The sequence below is a fragment of the Bemisia tabaci genome, chromosome 10, assembly GCF_918797505.1.
Source record: "Bemisia tabaci chromosome 10, PGI_BMITA_v3".
Classification (NCBI taxonomy): domain Eukaryota; kingdom Metazoa; phylum Arthropoda; class Insecta; order Hemiptera; family Aleyrodidae; genus Bemisia; species Bemisia tabaci.
The window spans coordinates 1,839,296-1,860,814 of NC_092802.1; the positions used below are offsets into that span (position 1 = coordinate 1,839,296).

At 35.8% G+C, this 21,519-nt stretch overlaps 1 protein-coding gene across 2 annotated transcripts; it reads left to right on the plus strand.

The window, feature by feature from the left end:
* The first annotated feature begins 1,257 nt into the window (after positions 1-1,257).
* On the plus strand, positions 1,258-20,571 carry SecS (Sec synthetase). 2 transcript variants are annotated; one of them, XM_019048618.2, is made up of 11 exons: positions 1,258-1,469; positions 4,378-4,538; positions 6,423-6,552; positions 7,802-7,945; positions 9,317-9,475; positions 10,276-10,540; positions 12,133-12,254; positions 13,393-13,578; positions 15,107-15,250; positions 15,956-16,139; positions 16,790-20,571. In XM_019048618.2, exons 2-11 carry the CDS (start codon positions 4,425-4,427, stop codon positions 16,893-16,895), a joined length of 1,554 nt encoding a protein of 517 aa, XP_018904163.1. In that variant the 5' UTR covers positions 1,258-1,469; positions 4,378-4,424; the 3' UTR covers positions 16,896-20,571. The 2 variants fall into 2 exon arrangements, with proteins under 2 accessions (XP_018904163.1, XP_018904162.1); XM_019048617.2 differs by lacking the exon at positions 1,258-1,469 and adding an exon at positions 2,420-2,723.
* The last annotated feature ends 948 nt before the right edge of the window (positions 20,572-21,519 follow it).

The following is a 21,519-nucleotide window of genomic DNA, read 5'->3' on the forward strand; positions in this document are numbered from 1 at the left end:
CCCGAAAGTACACCGCAGTGCTTTCCGACCATGAGCCCTGGAAAGAACGGCCGTAAACGGGGACTAAGGCTCAACTTGGATTGGTCCATACGCTGTTTTGTCCTTTCTCTCCCTCGCACTCATTGCTCAGATGCGGCACGTCACAGGAGCACACTCGGCTTTGATCCGCCGCCGTTTTATCGTCTATCTCTCTCCCACTCATTGATCAGATGCGGCAACCCGCGGCTCGTCAAAGGGACACACACACACTCGCAAAAATACAGGCTGGGCCTCGTAATTTGGTCCGATATAATTAAAGGTGTTGTCTCTTGTATCACTGAAAGACGACAAAATTAGAAATTACTATACTCCTGGGAGTTGAGAGATTTTGTAGTTTTTTCTCGTTTGTAATTTTCTTTCTTAATCCGATTTTTTTTCATACCTACATTTAAAAAGAATTGCCAAATTTGCCGCCTCCTAGAATTACCGCCATGGGGCGCGGCCCATGTGGCCACCCCCTAAATTCAGCCCTGTAAAAAAACTCTCATATTTCAAAAAGACAACTCTCAAAAAATCTGTTAAGATGTTGGTATCATTAGAAAACCTTTTTTGGCTAATTTTCAAAGGTAAAATTTAATGAAAAAAGTTTAAAAAACTCTTAAAATTTCTACTGTAGTTTATTAACATTAAAAATTTTAAAAAATTTTTCAAAAAACTACAGGGAAATTTTGGGAGTTACTCTTTTCTTTAAATTTTACGGTAAATAATTGCCAAAAAGGGTTTCCCAACACGAACATTTTAACAGTTTTTTAAGAGTGTTTTAAAAGGTCATTGCTTTTGGGGTAATGAACGTAAGTGGCCTCATCTAATTTCACGGCCACGGGAACATCTTAGACAGTTACTCTACAGAATGAAGTTTGCTGAGGTAGAATGAAACGGTAGCCTTCAAAGTTTCTTTAATGTCAATTTCAATTTTTGCGCTTGACACTCATCAATAAAAATGGGAAAGTTTTGATGGTGACATAGTTTCAAAATTATAAAGAAAAAAGATCAGGTTTGTGCTTTGAATCTGACTCAGATCATGAGTAAGATGCGAATGGTCATTCTAGCGCCTCCGTTTTGCAAATCTGCAATTTTAACTACAGTTCTGCTATGTACATTAATTTAGAACAACTTTTTGAAGGCCAATCATATGACACTTCAAGCGCTCTCTGTTGTTTTATTCATAAAGTGTAATCAAAAATAGTTCCCTTTCCCACCACTACAGCGCACTCAGCGCTCTCTCTGTTTTGCTGCTTTTATCAATTTTCCACGAAATTGTTTATTTATTTTCCTTTGACTCAAGATAAGTCATAAATATGTTTCCGTAAGTTTTTCGCGTTGCAAAAACTGCTCGCTAATTTTTATCTGTGATCTGATCTTCACTATTATGTGCGTTTGTGAATCAAAAAGTCTCAATTTTTCGGGAATAAGTTAGCCATTCCAAGCAGGTAGGTTCAAATCAATCATTTCTATCAGCACCTTTTCTACATTTATCTGCCCCCATTTCCATAGTTCCAAACATTCATCATAAAAGGAATTTTGGGATTAAATCTAGTCGTACTCTGAGCCTTAGAACCTTGCCTCAACCGAAGTATTTCAAGTGCAAGTTGATCCTGAGGAGCTAGTCTATCAGTCAATCTTGTACCTTAGTTCGAAGGACTAACTCTTCAGAAACTTTAGCGCTTCTTCATTTTTTCTCCTGTCTTTATCTCGCTGTAATTGCAGACAGTATCTCTCGTTTATTCTTTCTTAGATTCCTCGAAAACATAGCTTACTGCCTCTTGAAGAACGAAAAATGATTAACTTCAATGGTCACTAGACTATGTAACTCATTTTACATCTCTTTGCATATCCTCTTCGCACTTATGAACTGCCCTAACTACTAATTACACTATGCATTTTGGACTTTAATGCCAAAATATTACTCTCACAGCATAATATTGCCTCATAGCTGCATTTACCCACTGACATAGTTAGCTCTTAAGCTCTTATCAGAGCCTTAACCTCAAAAAGGTTGCCTCACCCCTGGCATTTTAATGAATTCTTAAATAGAATCAGAGTGGTCAGACTAACATTCCACAACATTTCTATAAACTCTGTATATCAGGCTCATTGTGCTCCTTTGCTGAATGAATCCTTCACGTAATATTCTAACGTCACTTCACCTTCAAACCAATGCACTATGATAGTGAAGACTTCCTCAGTAAATACACAACTTTTCCGATACCCTTATCATCTTATGTTCAGTGTAGACAATTTCTTGTCTGTTGAAAATTTTCCGCATTCTTTGAGTAATTGCGTCCATTTTTCCACTTTGGGTGTCCTTTGCCTCTTGCCCAGGCTAATGTCTGAGATGTAACCTAAGTCCTATGACCTGTCAGAGTTTCTATAGCAATGAGCGGCAAGAAGCTGTCAGTTTCTTCAAGGAAAGGTTAAAATTATTGGTAATTACAAAGAGTACCAAACTTAAATATTATCAAGTTTCTTTGTTGAGCCACAGTTTTATGTGACCGATTTGCAAGCAGGATTACCTACATTTTGAAAAGTGCTATTTCAGTCAAAATTTTGAAAATTATCAGTGTCAAGTAACAAAATTTTTCGGGTTTTTGTATGCCTATTTGATAGAGAGGCTGATAGATACTGAAACAACTGTGTAGTTGCTAGGAAGCTAATTCCATGTGTTTTTACCGAATGGTTCTTAGGTATTTGTCCCTCATTATCTTTGATAATATCTATTTTGACAACTATCACCAGCGAGTAATCTTTCTCAAAATTTTTTTTCAGACTGGAATTTTTCGCATGTCGATAAAAATCTCTGAATTCCCTCCTATGTACTTTGAATAGTATATTATTTCGTGCGAAAAAAATGTCATCAACTGTCATGATTGTTCATAGGATGTAATCTTTAAAGTTTAGCAAAACATTCAATGTTTTCTAAGGCAGAAACTGGGGAAAGAAAAGAAGAAACAATAATCACATCAGTCCGGATGCATCAATCATCAGTTGGCCCATTGGTTAGCATGTAAATATCTGTTGAATGGTGCAATTTTTGGATGTGACATATCGACGGTGTAAGTCGGCAATCACATAACTCGGTTTGCGACGTCGCACACTTCCTGTCATACTTTATTTTTTAAACGGAAAACTATTCAACAGCAATTCTTTAAAACTGCCGTGATTTTTCCTCTCTGTGCGAAGAAAATTCTGCAAAAACTTCAAGGAATGATGTCGATTTGTTCTCCTTTAAAAAAATAACATAGAGGCGGAGATTTTCAGACACCGCAAACGAGTTACGTGATTGCCGACTTACAGCGTCGATATGTCTCTTCTTTTCTTTCCCCAGTTCATCTTATTATTTAGAAGATCCCCAATTGCAAATTTGGTAAATTTTCATCTTGACTTCGCCTGAAAGAGGGATTGAATTTTTTTTTTGTTCCAGTTGAACACTATGCCAAGGGCAGTGTGTGCATGATATTGTGAGGCACTAAGTGACAATGCAAGATTCATTTTTTCCACTCAGACAGTAAAAAATAGACAATTTAAAAGCTTCTTTACCAACACTTTCCTTAGGGAGCTCTCCAGATCCCCCCCCCCCCTCTGACCTTGTAGGAAATGCCTTCCCTGTAGGTCACCCGCATGGGAGGGGGGGGGGGAGAGAAAAGATTAAGAGAATTTGCCTGTTCACTAATTTTTTCTCAAGACAGCCGTGCGTAAATTTTTACTCAAATCCTAGAAATTTATAAAATTCCCCCAAAATATCTGAAATCTTAAGGAGAATTCTTATGTACGAATCCAAAGCATTATTGTTTAAACTGGTTAGTAAGGATCTTGAATCTTAAGGTGATTTGTCAAGCTCAAAAGTAGTGGTCGAACTGGCATGCGATATATCGCATCTTTTAGGTCAAAAATCTCGGCAGATTTTGATTTTTTAGGAAAACAAAAGCCGATAGCTCCTGCGCATGAGCCTAGAGAATCATTCTAAACCCAAAAATCAGCAAAATTCAGAGAAATGAAAGCAGAATAGTGTTTGGATAAAAACCTCGCATTCAATTCAGCTATCAATTTTTGTATCGAATGCGAGGTTCTTTTCCAAACACTATTCTGCTTTCATTTCTTTGAATTTTGCTGATTTTTGGGTTTAAAATGATTCTTTAGGATCATGCGCAGGGGCTATCGGCTTTTATTTTGCTAAAAATTCAAAATCTGTCGAGATTTTTGACCTAAGTAATCAATGCGATATATCGCATGCCAGTTTGACCACGTCACTTGAGCTTGATGAATTACCGTAAGAATTTAAAAGATTTTGATATCATACCTGTGTTGCTCTAATGTATTTTTCACTTTGCTTTTTTCCAGTCACAATCAAGATTTGGAGTAATGGCTAAGTAAGGAAGAGAGTCAAAATGAATAGTCAAAGTTTCACCCTAGCTGAGCGCTTGATCCCAGCTACATACTTACAGCAGGCAGCTGCCTCAAAGAAAAGTCGAGAAAATCTTATTCGACTTCTCATCGAACAGGTCAGGTCGACTTTTTTGGATTTTTGCTCACCATTGACACGCATTTTTTCTTTTGTCGAAATAAGACACAGCTGTAGAGCTGCCACGGCTGGTGAGGAAGTTTCAGGGTCGGTCGTCTGGAAATTCGGGGAAATCACAAAAAGCCAGGGAATTTGTAATGACCAGGAATAGTCAGGGAATTTTTAATGACTGGGAATAGTCAGGGAATTTGTAATGACTGGGAATAGTCAGGGAATTTGTAATGACTGGGAATAGTCAGAGATTTTCTGGCACATCTGCTAATCACTGATCTTCAAAATGCTTCCCCTCCCGGTCATTTTAAGGCTTGTCATCTTTTAACCGGCTACTAAATGCCTTCGATTTCAGGATGTACTGTCAACGATTTTTTGTCTACGCACATGTTTTGTCCAGTAGTTCATGTCCATGTGTAAAATAAGCATCAGTGACTTTGTCCAAGCGTCATATTTTAGTCCATTTGTAAAATTACATTGGCAATTTCGAAATTAGAAAATTGAGAGAGAAGAAGGTGTTGTCATGGTAACTCATTTCTTAATGAAATGTTACTTTTTTCTTTTGATTCATCTTTTCAAATTGTCATAGGAGAATATTTGGCTCTATTTCTAAGTATCCTTAAAATTTTCGATATGAAACTTACTTTACATATATCTTCTTTTTTTTTTTTAAGTGAAAATATTACTCCATTTCAAAAACATTTACAGTTTTAAAACATGGCAAATATTTGTAAAACATTTTCCAAGCGATGACATCGATATTAATCTAAATAGTTGTGATGAAAGAAACCATGCAATAAGGAATAAAAGAGGAGAAAAAAACCAAGAAGCACGCAATCTTTGGTTTTAATCCAGTTGTACATCGATCTATTAGAGTTGAAAAATACCGAGTCCGCAAGTTTAAATATTAGAGCCTTACACAGAGCTAAGCGGCGGTCAGCTAGCGCAAAATGCGCATTGGCGCCTACAAACCTAAAGGGATACTTCAAGCATTGCGCAATGCGTGAAGTATCCCCTTAGGATTGTAGGCGCACTTCGTTAGCCGGCCGCCTGCTGCGCCGCAGCGTGCCACGCAAACTATTATTATGCCACTCAAGCAACTATTTCACAACAGATGTGTTGCATAGTATCATACGAAATTGAAGGCGCTCCAACTTATTAAGGATGACAGGCAACTTTAAGAGTACAGAGCTTCCCTCGCAAAGAAATCAAGATAATACGTCAAAAAAGAGCGGTAGTCCAAAAGCTCACTAAGTCCTAACATCTGTATTTATTATCATTTAGCATAATTTTTAATTTAATTTGAGAAAAAAGTGACTCAATTTAGGCAAAAACATTCTTAAGTATGCCATCAAGAAGATTTTATTTTGAATCAAGAATAAAATAGCTGAATGAATGCATGTTTCCGCTTGATGTAAGTGACTTTTCTTTTTACACGAGCATTTTTTATTCATTAAACAAGTATTATTTTCTTTAAGGATTCATAAGGAAATCTTCTCAGCGGTAAATTGGAGCATATTTCTGCTTGAATCAAGTCACTTTTTTCTCTAATGAAGTGCAAAAATCATGCTAACCGTTACTGAACACAGATACTTGGATTTGGGACTTTGTTTTCCCCAAAGTTGGCAAGCCTCAAAGAATTTTTGACCATTTTTTTTTACACATCTCTTTCAAATAACTCATCCACCAAAATTAATTAAGAAGGAAAGAACCAACAGTTCGGATTGAAAGTTGCTCCAAAAAAGTTCTGAGCTCAACTGAACATACATTTCCTCTCTCTAATAATAAATTAGTACTGCTGTGCTAAAGATTAACGTTGATTGAGAGATAACATTGATTAAGTTGCTGATAATTTTTTCTTTTAAATTTGCAGAAAAAATGGCCAGAAGAAGGTTGGGACGATGCGACCATCGAGTTATTCATTGCAGATTTAGCGCAAATGGACAGCAACAATTTCCCTGGGAACAGTGGTGTTGGAGAACGTGAAGCCCGATTTGCGAGTTGTACGTGTCGATCCTTCATATTATTTGGCTTTATTTCTTTATACTTCAACTCTTAGTTGAACACCAATTTCATTTTATGCATCTGAATTTCAGATGATAAGAATCGATCACCACTCATCCGCAATTAGGGACTATTTCAACATTGGAGTAACTAACTCTCTCCAATTTTTTCTATTCTCTTTACTCCATATGTGTGCTCCAACTTCACCATGTACCATATGCCAAACTCATTTACAAATCAAACTCTGGCGCCTGAAAAATTGGTGCATGGAAAACATTAAATATCTGATTTAGCAATTAAATTGCTAGAAAAAATTAACTGCAATGTTTCAATGTAGATTTCACTTAAATTAGCTTACAATGGTGGTTAAAGTAGCATTTTTTTGTTGTAAAATCTACGTTGAAACATTGCTGTCACTTTTTTTAGCAATTTAATTGTTAAATCAGCAATTTAATTATATCTGTGTGCAGCTAAAATTTCTGTTGCCCATTGCTCCGTGAAAAATTTTACATTAAATCATCAAAAAATTCATGGCTCTTGAAAAATTGTAATGTGCCTGAAAAGCACGCTTTTTAACCGTCACAACATCAAATATACCCAATTCTTTTTTTTTATGCCCCTAGTATGAATTGTAATAGTGATTAGTATCTTTCGATACTTTTCAGAAAAGGCCAGATTGCTATTTCATAGAGGAAAAGAGAGGTGTAGAAGGTTCAAAGCCTTCTCCTAAATTCAATCAGTCCGAGCGACTGAATTTAGGAGAAGGGAAAAAGGGGGAACTCTTAGGAGAAAAAAATGATTATTGGTATCATGATGATTTCGGGTCATCCTTGTTTTGTTATGAGAGTTGTTCAGCTGCGATGGTAGATGGCTCCAGGATCACACTTTTGTGTCATGCTTTGTGTCATATTCATGACGGCGTTTTGATGCAGTCTTGGATTTGGAGGATGCTAAGTTGGGTTCATTGGCGAGTGTGATCTAGTGATGAGGTCAAAAAAAACCCAAAACGTCGACTTCAACTGAATATTCCTATGCAAGTTGCCTGAGCTGAACACTCTCTCCCCGCTCAGTCTTGTACTGGCACTCATCAGAGCTCAAAATTTTTTACTCTAATTGAACTTTTTGGCTTTGTTTCCCCCGCAAAATGGTATGGACCCAGCACCATTTTACCACCTTTTAATATAATATGCTCTTTCATCTCTTCTGTGTTGTTTTATCATAATTCTTTTCAATTTATAATTTTTATAGCCCTTGTCTCGCGGAGACACTATCGAATGGGACATGGAATTGGACGCTCTGGTGACATCGGTGAGGTGCAACCGAAAGCTGCTGGCTCAAGTTTGCTAATAAAGCTAACTAATGCCCTACTTCTTGACACTATTCGATTCATGGGTAAGTCTACTAAGGCATCTAAGAATCTGGAAAACAGGGAACTGTCCGGCCATTTCATCAGATCAGGGAAAAGTTAGGGCATTTTGTGAAAAAGACATAAGTTTTGAAACATTTTTAAAATTAAAATCTTAGAAAAGCAACAGCATTGCACTGAATCAAACTAAACCAAACGTTTTAACCTCTGAAATTTTACGATTTTTCTCATCTTTAATCATATATGGACGGAGTTAAACAGAAAGGAACCAAGCCACATTGGGATCGAAGCGAGAAAATGAGGTTTAAAGTTTGGCTCCTGCATAAGACTCAATGTAAAAGATAAACTTCAAGTTCAATTTCTGCAAAATGTTCTCCAACAAAAACCTAGAATTTTTGGCGATAGATAGTAGAGCAGTGGTTGAGTTCAAAACCACTCATAACTCAATTTTTTCCAAAATGTGGGTTGGTTCCTTTCTGCTTAACTCAGTCCATATGAGGACGTATATGTAACAATAGCGGTCGCTGACATCCGCCATTTTTAGGGAACACACTTTTTTTGAATTCTGGAGCCCTCAAGAATGCCCGTGCAAAGTTTTAGACTTCCAGCGCAATTTTTCGGCGAGATATGAACTGAAAGCCATGTTATTTGTAAAAACAGCGGACATGAGAATCCACTGACCACTGTTCTCCCCGGCCGGCGCGGCAGGACACTTTGGAGATTTGAATGCACTTGCGATAAACAGCCCGTGCACTGGCCATGGGCAACAGCTGACACTTAAATGATATGTATCGAGACTGTCTTGCCAGAAGTGATGAGTTTTTAACTGATTTTATAATTTGTTCCTTATTTTTGTTGTAGAAGTTACAGATGATTTAGTTTTTTGTTCAATTTGATTAAATGACTCAGCATTGACACACTTTCGGTTCATTTCAATCGTTTCACCAGCCTTACCCTTCCTGAAGACTTTGTTTCATGCATTAAAAAAAATGTTTTCAGTAACAATAGTGGATGTTGCATTTTTTTCAAATCACTGTTATTCCTTTCAGTTTTCACTTACATAAATCGTAAAACGTGTGTTTTCACAGGAAGAGTTGCTCTTCATGAAAATCTTTATAAGAATCCTCTCAGTTCTACGGGCAGCAAAGTGCAAAGCTTCAATTTTCGCGAAATTTTCTCACAATGTAAAAACTTGACATCCGCTATTGTTACATATAAGTCCTCATACGTATATAAAAAAAAAAAAATTATTGTTGTGCCAAAATCTTGATTTACTAAATGGAAAGACGACATCTGTGATTCATATTTTGTGTAGTTTTGCCTATATTCTCCCAGAACTGAAAAATACCAATTACTGATCCCGAATTGAATAATCAATTGAATATATGGTGTTGCAGGTGTAACTAACTCAGCTGGTTGTTTCATGGTGCCAATGGCGACTGGAATGAGCTTAGTTTTGTGCCTCCTGACCATTAAACAAGATCGTCCTGGGGCCAAATTTGTGCTCTGGCCACGCATCGACCAGAAGTCCTGCTTCAAATGCATCATCACAGCAGGTATAGTACAGTCACGAGGCGTGAATGATTGATAATTGGAATTTCTCCATTTGAAGCTATGGTAAAGAATCAATGATCAAGATGTTCGTTGCAAACATCCTGTTTATCGATCCTTTTTTGTAGGTTTAAATGGCAGATCAATCGATATACCGCAAAGCACGCAAGCACTGGTACTTCGCTCACACAGAATGTGTGGTTGTCAAGAAAACCTGAAAAGTCATAGCATTTATGATGACCCAAAAAATTGAGGAAAATCATGAAATTTGTAAGAAAAGTCAGGGACTTTCAGGAGGAAAGTGTTGGCTCAGGAACTTCAGCCGTTGCTGTTTGAGAAAACAAAAACACCCTCCGAGAGCCTTCTTTATGATTTGAATCTCTAAAGAGGGAGTTCTGTCTAACATTGAGCAAAAGCCTGCGTAATTGTAAGAGAAAAAATCTAATTGGAAGTTTTGTCAGAAGGGCAGGAAAAATCAGGGAATTAAAGAATGAGGAAATTGTAGAAGCCCTGTCAACAAAGAATTGCCCGCCTTAAGCTTGAAAAAGGATATTGCTCTACTGTATTTTGAAAAAAATTCTTGCATTCTTGTCTACACTGACCGTAGGCCATCAGTTTTTGCGTTTGTATACTTTTTTATGTCATTCTCAAAGGAAATAATCTGATAATCATGAAAATATTAGGATATAAAAAAGCAAGCCTCAGGTGACGCTCGCCACATTAACTTTGACAGTAGTGAGTACAAGCCTCTTGTGGGCAACAATTATTTCTCAATAATCTAAAAGGTTTCTTTATTTTTGTGCAGGTTTGCAGCCGATTGTAATCGAAACTTGCCTGTGCGGGGATGAGCTTCGCACGGATGTTGTGGCGTTAGAACAGCAAATGGCAACGCTGGGCTCAGATAATATAGTCTGTGTCCTCTCAACAACGAGTTGTTTTGCCCCAAGGGCGGCAGACTCCTTAGAGCAGATAGCCGTTATCTGCAGTCGATACAATATCCCTCATCTAGTCAACAATGCGTATGGCCTACAATCAACTCGGCTCATGCATTTAATTCAGGAAGCTGCCAGGTACATATTTAATTACAGTTTCTCTAATTCTTTACTCTGACCTCACAATTAATGGCAAAGTCCTGAGAAGTTATATCAGATAATTAGAAAATGGTCTGCATTTAGCAGGAAGGAGCCAAGCCACATCAGCTATTGCCAAATTTAACTGGTCAATATAATTTCTTACAAGAAAACGTTTGTGCAGATTCCCTTGGAAATTTTAAGGAATTTGCTTCGTACTATGCAGAAAACTCGCTGAAATTTGCACAAAAATCCGCACAACCATTTTCATGTAAAAAACAGGGGTGCACAATATACTAGATCACGCGATAAATTATCGCGTGAAATTGTGGAAGGCCTTCCCAATTTTTGGAAGCGCAATCACGCGATAAACTATCGCGTGAAAATGTGGAAGCGTCCCAAATTTTGTGGAAATTTTTTTTTCTTTCCTTCTTTCTTTTCGTTTCTTTTCTGGCTCTTCTCTTTGAATCCCATATTTTTTACCGAAACAAAAAAAAAAAAAAAAAAAAAAAAAAAGTTATTACTTTTTGTGGAAGGAGTCACGAAATTGTGGAAATTTTTTAAAAATTTTTGTGGAAGAGGAAAAGCTTATCGCCCGAAATTGTGGAAGCATAGTAAAATGTGCACCCCTGGTAAAAAATTAAATTGCCCAATCAAATTCGGCAAAAGCTGCTTAAGGTTTGGTTCCTTTCCCTTAATGCGACCCAAATGACCTGTCTTTTCTCTGAATATTTTTCATTAATTTCTTTTTCAGACGTTTTCCGGTTTTCTTATCTCTCTAAATAGTGAATTCTCGACAACTGAAAGATCATTTCCAGTGGAAAAAGTGGATATTATTGTCAATATTTTGTATAGGAGGTTAGGAAGAATCTTTTTGGGCAATGAAATAGGTTGTTCTTGAACTGATTGATTCAATCAAGTTCAGATGAGAGCATTTACACCAAGCAAATTAAAGTGATCAGTTTTAGTGAATTTTTTGATGAGAATGTATTATTGCAGTCTCCCATGGTGTTTGGGCCGGTATCCCTGACCTTGTGAAGAGCATTGAACTTGGATCAAGATCTTGAATATATTTGTCATATTATCAAATTTAACGAAATAAAAAAAAATTAAATAGGAAATAGTGGAAGCGTGAGTTTTTTCATTTAAAAATGTTTGAATCTCATAGTGTGAATCGACGATGAAACTCTCAAACCACGTATTTCAGTTTGCGACATTGCTGAATTCCCATCATACTTCATTTTTTAAATGGATAACTAACGGCAATTCCTGAAAACTTCTGTGATTTTTCTTCTCTTTGAAGAAAATTCTGTAAAAACTTCGAGGAATGATGTTGATTTGTTCACCTTTAGAAAATAAAGTTGTAGTAGAGATTTTAAATCACCGCAAACGAGATACGTAGTCTGAGACTTTTGCTGTTGACATGTACTTGATATATATGTATATGGTTCAATTTGAAGAAATCTCGAGGTATGTTTTCAATGTTCAACTATATTAAAGGTCGAATATGTTTTGCATATTTAATGAGTGAAATGGTCTGATAAAGGCCTCACAATTTGTCAAAGCCATTAATTTTGTTTTGTGTTTACCAGGAAAGGAAGAGTGGATGCATTTGTTCAGAGCACAGATAAGAATTTATTAGTACCAGTCGGCGGAGCTGTAATCTCCGGCTTTGATAAAAGTTTACTCGAGAAAATAGCAAAAAATTACCCAGGTCAGATTCTCCTGCACAATTTTTCTCTTCAATCTTTAAAGTAAAAGAAACATTTTTGCAAAGTCACCCATGGACAGGGATTAAATGGGCTACATTTTGCAGTTAGGAACTATAAATTCTAGCCCCGTTTAAAAACAACGTATGTGCTATTAGTTTCCTTATGCACATAAATACTTTTTCAGAAGAGCCAGAATTTATAGTTCCAAATTGCAAAATGCAGTCCAAATGAATCAAGGGCTGAATCTCTAAATTTTGGATTTTTTCAAATGTAGGAGGCTTTACAAAAGTTTTTATGCCATTACATTTTTCAATTTATCGTAAATTAGATCTTTTGTAATCTCCTCAATTGAGTCTCTTCTTAGTCTTTTACTAGGCTGATGAACAGTTCAATACAGTACAAATATTTGTGGTGGAGAAGGCGAACTTAAGTTGTCAGATTGGAAATATTAATCGCTGGTTGCCGATTTTGTACGTGGATCATATAAATTATTGTCCTTATAAAGATCCCTATGGGTTAATTAATACTTTAATCGATGGTTAAAGTAAAAAATGCGCATCTGCGTTGCAGTGTTTCCAGATCATGGACCATGTTTTATTTTTTTGATGCAACCATTATATCTCCTTGGAATTTTCTGTGGATATGTCTGCATGCGTGAAGAAGAAAAACTGTTGGTTAGTTATCCTTTTAAAAAATAGAACTGGAGCAGACATTGACAAAGTTTCTATCAGGGATTTGCTTTTTTCGACTTAGTCATCAATGTGTTGCACTTCGTCCCTTGATATTTGTAGGCAGTCATTTGTCTGCCGTTAATCCATTTGGTCGAGCAAATGTAAATTATAGTAGGAATTAGTTATGTGTATACACAACGCCAAGGTGTAATGAAAGATATTAATTATTTTTCTTCTAATTTTTTTTTTCGAGAATTTCACTCTCAATTTGATTTTAAGTACATGAAAATTTCAAGGAGAAATATTCATAACTTTTCTCCAAAATTACTGTTTAATAGGGGAAATTTGGCAACTCCCGAAGACTCAGACGGCGGTTTTCCTAAGCATGGCAGAGGAGTTGTGTGTTTTGAACTCTCATCATTGCTTCATTTCATCCCGTATTATATATTTTCCTCTTTTATGTCAATAGGGAGAGCATCAGCAAGTCCAGCAATGGATGTTTTCATCACCTTACTGTCGTTGGGCATAAATGGTTTCAAGAATCTCATCAGTCAGCGGAAAGAAATGTACAAGTACTTAAAGGAGGAGCTCGGAAAGTTGGCTATGAAACATGGGGAAAGATTGCTAGAAACCAAGAACAATCCTATATCTATTGGTATGTTGTCCTCATCTACCTTTTCTATTTTTAAGGTCGGAAAAAAATTTGAATGGCTTTATAAGAAAAAAAGAATGAATTTGTGTTGTCAAAGTTTTTCTTTCCTTTTACTTTGAGAGAATCCTTTTGAGATAAATGAGAATTCTTTTCAACCTTGTTATCCAACAGTTTCTGTTTTTTCTTGGCTTAGCAAAGAATATTTTTGTAAAAATTTCAAGCCTCATCGTTGTTTTTGTTGGTTTTTTTTAAAACATAGATTAACTATCGAAATATCGTCAAATCAATGAGCGTAAGTTTTGGGCTGAGTTCCTCGATACATTCTCATGTATTAATTGATAGGAGGAAAAGCTTTTTAAGCGGAGTGAATTCGAGTGCGTGAATTATTTTACAGGGTACTGAGAGTTCAAAAATCTTTTTTTCATCTAATATTAAAGTGCAGAACGTTGGATATTCCTGAATTGCTTAGTCAATTACTCTGTTAGACTAGAATAATTCTCCTCTCAAAAGAAAAGAAATGTTGCAATCACACGCTGAATTTAGCAGCTGAATGTGGAAGTCAACAGTCATCGCCCAACGGCTGAAATTTCGCAAATTCGAGTTATTTTCATCCAGATGTGTGTCAAATCTACTCGAATAGTTCAGGCAAATCCAACATTAGTCCGATGGTTGTTGAGAATCATTGCTGAATTTTGCGCGTCACGCGCAAAATTCAGGCATCGGGTAGATGACTTCCACATTCAAGGCACATTCAGCTCCCACATTCAGCGTGTGATTGCGGCAAAAGGGAAAACAGCCTTATTCAGTACACAAATAAAACCAATTGAGTTATAGTGAAAAAAGTCTGAAATTATGGCTAGAATATTAATGAGGGACAAGATGTTAGAACAGAGTCGCATCTGCATCGTTCAAATGGTAAATCAAAGCAGTGAAACCTAGTAAAAATGAAATTAGAATTACAAAATGAAATTCTAATCATTGTAATTTCTTAATATTCATTTTCTCAGAGAGGAAAGTGAAATTCTACCATTGTTATTATGATTCAGGTCTTGCTTTCTTTCATTCATTACTGTCAAAATTTTCTTCAAGACATCTCTTACGAATTTTAGTTTCAGTGTAGGTGCATTTTACATCAAATTTGGAATAATTTCTTTCATGGAAGCTCGAGTTTCCAGAAATAATTGTAATCAATATGTTGATATGTCTTTTATTCTGTATTTTTAACATAATTTATGATGAACCACACTTGGGTTGTTATTTTGAGCTACCAAGAATAACGAAGAATGAAGAAGCGCAGTTTTACAGATTTGACGTCGAATCAATTTTGAGTACATAAATTTATAATTTTGTCATAAACAACAGGAAAAAATAAAGGTGAACTCAAAATCATCTATTCCAGATGTATTCATACAAAATCAAATATGTAGAATTTTCATCCCATGATGCAAGGCAGAAGTTATCAAAGTTCAAATTATAATAGGTTAATTATTATTTCTTATAATCTCTATATTATGATTTTTGCAAATGTTAGGTATGACACTAAATTCGCTGAGCTCTGGTGCAGACGTGAAACGTGTCTCAATGCTTGGGTCCATGCTGTACTTGCGCTGCGTTTCTGGTACACGAGTTGTTAGCAGCATTGACCACAAAGAAGTAGCTACTTATAAATTCGATGGTGGGTTTTTTCTTTTTATTGTTCAGCTTTAAAGTCCCTGTGTATCTTTAGGTCGATATCGTCTAAAATAAAATGGTACCATTTTAATTGGATTTCAATCGTGGCAACCCCGATTGAATAGACTGATTTAGTGGCTGCATCATTCTTGTGATATTTCTTAGATCTATTTATCAATGTTGTATTATTCTAGGGTGGAAAGAAAACATAATTCTAAGTCCAAATTCTGGGTTACGTGCAAGTGTATTGTATGGCAAATACTATGATGGGGAAATCTTCAGTGGTACATATCATAATACAGTAGTAGCCTAATTAAAAATTGCATTGTCTAATCTAAAATATGATGCCAATCATTAAAACACTGTCATATTGACAGTAATACCTCTGCTCATTTTCAATGCGCCCTGAATTAAACCTCTGTCATGGCTATCCTAATTTTTTGCTTTAAGAATGAATTTGTCTCATTGTTGCTGTTATTAAAAAGAATTCAGGAAATAACGGAAAGCTCAGCTCATTAACTACTTTTGAATGGCGCAATAGAAAGAAATTGTATTACCAAACATTTATATTTTGTTTAAAATTTTTGCAGTCTTTGTTTTAGTTAATATATCATTACATGAATCATTTTCCTGTGAACTTTGCTCCCCATTGGTTTCATCGTCAAGTATTGATTAGCCAAAATATATTATGATTTTAATCAAATTTCAGGTTGGGGTGCCCATCATAATAACTACCCAAACGCATACTTGACAGCTGCAGCAGCATTGGGTATGCGCAAGTCTGACGTCGACCTATTTCTCTATCGTTTAGACAAGGCGCTGAATAAGCTCAAGGGACGTAGCACACCAGCCACGCCAACGTCCATTGAGGAACTCACTATGTCTGGGCGAAGGTAAGTCTTTTCTTCTTCTTCCTATGACCAGGGCAAACATCCTGTTCATCCAGCCATCAGGATATCAGGCATGTATCAAATTAGATTAAATCAAATGAGAATTAATTTGTCTCCTCTTGAACCGTCGTCAAAAGTCGAAACATGTAACACATTTAATGATCTTCAGAGGATGAAAGTTAGCTCTGTGCTCATCTTTTGGGTGGTCGTTGAGGCATCCTCCTCTCAAGCAAAAGTTAATATATTTCCCTTTCATTAGCGAGGATATCCCGTGCTTCCATAATTTTTACCATCTGCATGCTGATAGAATGGGGTTGATCAACCCCCTTCCATTATCTGAAGAAGTTTGACCATCTGTGTTTTTCCTTATAAGAAAACAGACCATTCACTGAGCAGAATTGTTGTTCACCTGTTTGTAGTAATGTTTGGTGATGCAATTAAAGGAATAATAAAGATCAATTTTTCACCCCCGAAAGGAGGCTGTCTCTAAAATAGAGGTCATCTTGGAGTGTACTAAACTCAGTCCATTTACAAGTCTTATCAATGCATTCACTTCCTTTTCTCCTTCAAGAGTTAGATCTCTCTAAAAATGATTAGCTTTCGATCCTTTGATAAGCTTTATATATAATTTTATTTTGTTTTTCTTTGTTTAGATCCGGTGCAGGTAGAAGCACAGTTAATGGGGAAAGTGCAGGCGGTGATCAAGCCTCAAGCACAAGTACATCATTGGCTAGCAGCAAAGACAGCTTGCGCAAGTGATCACGTTTCCTCTTGCGCCTTTCGTGCTCCCCAACCACCATTCCAGCTCATTGTCATTTCTCATCGCTGAAATCGCACATTCGAGAATACCCTCTCCCTGGTGAAAAGTCTAGTTGTAGTCATGCCCTTTTCTCTTGCATCACAAAAAATTTTTTGGTCGGAAGTCAGGTGCAAGTGGGCTGGTGGTTGTATGCTCGACATGTTAAAATTTGCAATCCGTCTCAAATTTCCCAGTCATTCTGGTTTTTCTCGCTAAATTATTTTCTTGACATATTGTTTCTGTAGGGGTGCTGAATCTTTTCTTGTTGGCGAAAAATATGCTAGGCGCCTAGAGAGGTGAAAATTAGTGAAAATGTTTTAGGAAAACTTGTCTTTAAAATAGTATATCTTTCCTTAAACACTTTTTGTCCAATTTGCGCCTCTCTCTGAATGAATTTCACAATGATGTCCAATACTTGTAAAGCTCTCTCTCTTGTAGTTATACTCACGTACAATGCAATTTCAAAGTGTGAATTAGTCCGTGGCTAGAAAATTTTGACAGTTAGAAGATTTTGCACCCCGTTTTTTATGATCTCATTGTTGTGTTGTTTTTGTCTTGTTTTCTCATAGTATTGTCGAAAGTGTCGTCAGCATTTTCATTTTCCCTCTTTCCCTGAATCATTTGTTGATTTCATTTTGTTATTGTGTTCATAATTTTAGTATCATACTTCGTTATGATGTGACAGCTGTGATTAGTGAACAGGGTCAGAATTTCTTGCCAAGAGGCAAACATCAAAATATCCCGTAACTGATCATTTTTTCGTCTCGCGTTTCGAGCATTCATAGGTTATCAAGAAAGCTACTCGTACATTTTTCTTGCCATTCATAATAATTTTTTAATTTATGAGCATTGAGCACAAGATCCTTGTATGACGTGCTATTCTGTTATGCTAAGGAAGAACACCGTCTGAACCCTCAGACATTGCCAAATTTCCGTTGATGAAATACTAATTTTCTAGGCAATCTTCCAATATATTTCCACCTATTTTTCAGATCGATCAGATTTAAATTATCTGGAAATATCAAGAGAAAATATTCACAGCTCTCCTCAAAAACAAAAAAGAAACATTATGCTGGTGGAAATTTAGCAACTCTTGTACGTTTATACTGCGTTTTTCCTTAACACAGCAGTACTCTCCCCTTTTTTTTTTGGCAAAAGGGGAGTTTGAGGAGTCTGCCCTATTAATAAAGTTAGCTTTTTAAAAAAGCTATCATAGAAAATTCTCATCCCTAAAATTTCATCAATACCGCATTGAAAACTTTTCACTATTTGCTCTAATTTTTTTTCTTTGTTGATATCAGATGATATTTTTTTGATCGAGAGTTCCATTGGGTAAGCACAGCCTGTGACCAAGTTTGAAAGATCTTTACATTTCGTTAACAGTTTATTGGTTTAAATCATAACTATTACACATTAAAGCTATAAAAACCATTAGTTTCCTCAATTGCATAATCTTTTTCTGTTAGTTTATTAGAATTGGTGCTAAGAGCAAGAATGGCACTTTTCAGCTAGAGTGTTGCTGAATTTCTGCTGATATTTCATTGATTAAAAGGGGAGCAGTGTATACTTCTCTGAAATTTTTATTGAATACTCTATATGATTTTATTATGTCCCAAGTGAAAAATTCAAGAAAAACTGATCATAAGTTTCTTTTCTCAAGTTTAAATTATCAATGAAGATTCTGAAACATTGCAATTGAGAACTGCTCTTTCTCCACCTAGCGCTTCAATTAACATGAAATTGATAAAACTTATAACGATTTGGCAACAATTTTTTGAATGGATGCTATAATTTGTCTATTTTTCAATGAATATTTGGCAGCCTCTAATTATCGCGGGAAATACGAACAATATGGGAAACAAAAATGCCCATCGCTCTGCACTTTGCCTGCTAAGCAGTGAAATCCGATCCTGTCCACTAACCCATTCCTTTTTATAATTTTCATTGAATTTTGAATGGCTCTGGACTCCAAAAAAAGGTCAAATTTCGATCTATCCACAGCCATCCAAAATTTGAAGTGACCAGGTAAGATATTTCAGTCATCTCCTCTTAAATGGACAGGATTTTGCAATTAGGAACTATAATTTCGGACTCAGTTTAGAAACAACGTACATATGTGCCATTAATTTCCCTGCCGACATAAGTGTTTTTATGGATGAGCCAGAAATTGTAGTTCCTAATTGCAAAATGCAGTCCTTTGAAGATTATGGGCTAACCTGCCGATGGCTGAAACTCATGGAAGTCTGCACCGTAGATTTCTGGAAAAAACTTGAGCAAGATATTTTTGAACAATTGATGGTTGTGAGATAGGAGTGAAGAAGACATGCTTAATTTCAGACTTCGTAATATAATCCATGACACAATCTATTGCATCGCACAGTTGGAATTGATGGCCCCATGAATTTTATGAATTTTTTGAAGGATGGAAATGCTTTTCTGTATTGATGTTAAGACCCCTAGGAGGTCGATTAGCGATATCATGCTCTGGTCATTCTGATTTCAATGCTCAGTACCAAGCCCATTATTAGTTTCTCATTTTCATTGTTGAGTCATTGTTGCTGTTTATATTTTTTCATTTGTTTGTTATTGTTGGGTATAGTTTCCAGTTTGTAAATTTGTTTGTCCGTAATTCGTTGTTTTTGACTGAACCACTTTTGTTAAGTTTTTTCGCTCCATCCTGATTTCATGCAGCAATCTTGCGGTAGGCTGTGTAGCCGACCGGATATCATGTTTTGTACGTATCATTCCCAGATACTCCGTCGAGCGGTAGAAAAGGATGTATCTAACAGTGTCAAGGGAAGTTCTGTGACTTTGAGAAGTCTATCTATAGGAGGTAGTTGAAGGAAGAGGGGCACTGGTAACGGCTGAAATCAATTTCACCTTGGATAGCCATAATTTTAGCATTTTCTGACACCATAAGGTCTGCACTGAGTGAAAATAATTTCTTGCCGATTGTTGAGTCTCAATCTCAAATCGAATAGGAAACCTAAGAAACCTTTTAAAAAATAGGCAGAGTTTTACCTAAATTATTCGGTCAACTTTCTAGGTGTTTAAGACCTCTCGATTTTATTTTTGCATCAAAAATGAATGAAAGAATCAAGTTGACAGTATCTCTCCTTGAAAGATGATCAGTCTATTTGGCAAAATCTTTAGGATTTAAGAGCAGAAATATTTCAAATTCATTTCGGTCCCAAATGACGGAAAACTCATTATTAAGCTTTTGTTGTTAAAAATTCCCCACTTCATTCATCCTTTTTGTTTTTATTAACGCAATATTATTTTTTGTGAACTTTTTAAAATTCGCTTATAGGTATGAAGAACATTTTCTAAAAATGTCAAGAATAAAAAGTTTTTAGTTTTCTCATAGCAAAGAATTTAGGGTTGGAATTGTTGAAACTCTACAATCGAGAAACATAAGTGTTTTCAGAGCTCCGCAGAATCTAGTTGTCTTTGTACGTATAGTTGAACTTACCAAAATCACAGCTCTTCCTCAGCACACTGCTACGTATTGCGTATGTTTGTATATAAATCAATGTACACAAGTACTACAGTATTGTAATATATTGAAATAAGATTTCTACTCGTACTATTTATATAGTATATGTAATGCAATGTACATACAGATCTTTAACTCAATTAGGTCTTTTTTGATTTTTGCAAATTTTGTTGGTAGCAAGAGACTTACCAATCAATCTGTCACATTCCAATTATCTAGGTAGTGTACCATTACCACGTACTATTATGCTAATACTATGATAATTTTTAACCACCTATAATTATGGTCATTATTCTGTCATACTCATTCATTGTTGAGTCTAGCGGCTATCCTCTTAATTTTTTCACTAGGTAGAACTATTTTTTGAATTTTATGAGCAGGAATGTTCAAACCACCTCAGAAATCACTTTTCTCAAAGTGTAAAGATTTTAATTAAAATTTTGACGTTTTTAAGTGTGGCGAAAAGATCGCTCTCTCGGTTTTGATATTTTATTCATCCGAATATTTTAAGGATTGATTTGAACATTTCAAAACATGGTAAAACCATCAAACTCTACACCTCTTTTCACTAAGTCATAGACCTCTTTTCATTTTTATCGTAATAATCCAAGACCAACTATTTTTATTTCATGAATCTCGCATAATTTTTTTGAATCATACTGACCATTTAAAAGTGACCATTCTCTTAAAATGTCATGCAAAATTATCAATTTTCCCTGCTTTTTTTTCCCTTGACAAATGAAGTAGGAGCAGAAAATTTAAACACTGTAGGCAAGATGCAGAGTTTACTAGGCTCACTTTTGTCACCGACTTGGAACAAAGATTTTATGCCAAGCTGGTCAATACCTTCAATTTCTCTTTGATATTTATTAAATTTGGTTTGAAATTGAAAAATTAAATTTAGGTGCTAAACCTTTTTTTTTTTTCGTCCTTGTGACTATTGAAGAATTACCTGGTTATCATCATTTCTTATAGCCGAAAATCAGCAACTTGATATCTGTTTATTATTTTTTGAAAGTTGATAAAATAAAGACGCACACCCGAAGCGCAGATTCAGTCAAACTTTTATTTGGAATTTTTAAGCTATG

Coding starts and splice junctions, on each gene's coding strand:
- SecS (XM_019048618.2), top strand. CDS start 4,425: ATGAATAGTCAAAGTTTCACCCTAGCTGAGCGCTTGATCCCAGCTACA. Junction 10,541..12,132: donor TTAATTCAGGAAGCTGCCAG/GTACATATTTAA, acceptor TGTGTTTACCAG/GAAAGGAAGAGTGGATGCAT. Junction 15,251..15,955: donor AGCTACTTATAAATTCGATG/GTGGGTTTTTTC, acceptor ATCAAATTTCAG/GTTGGGGTGCCCATCATAAT.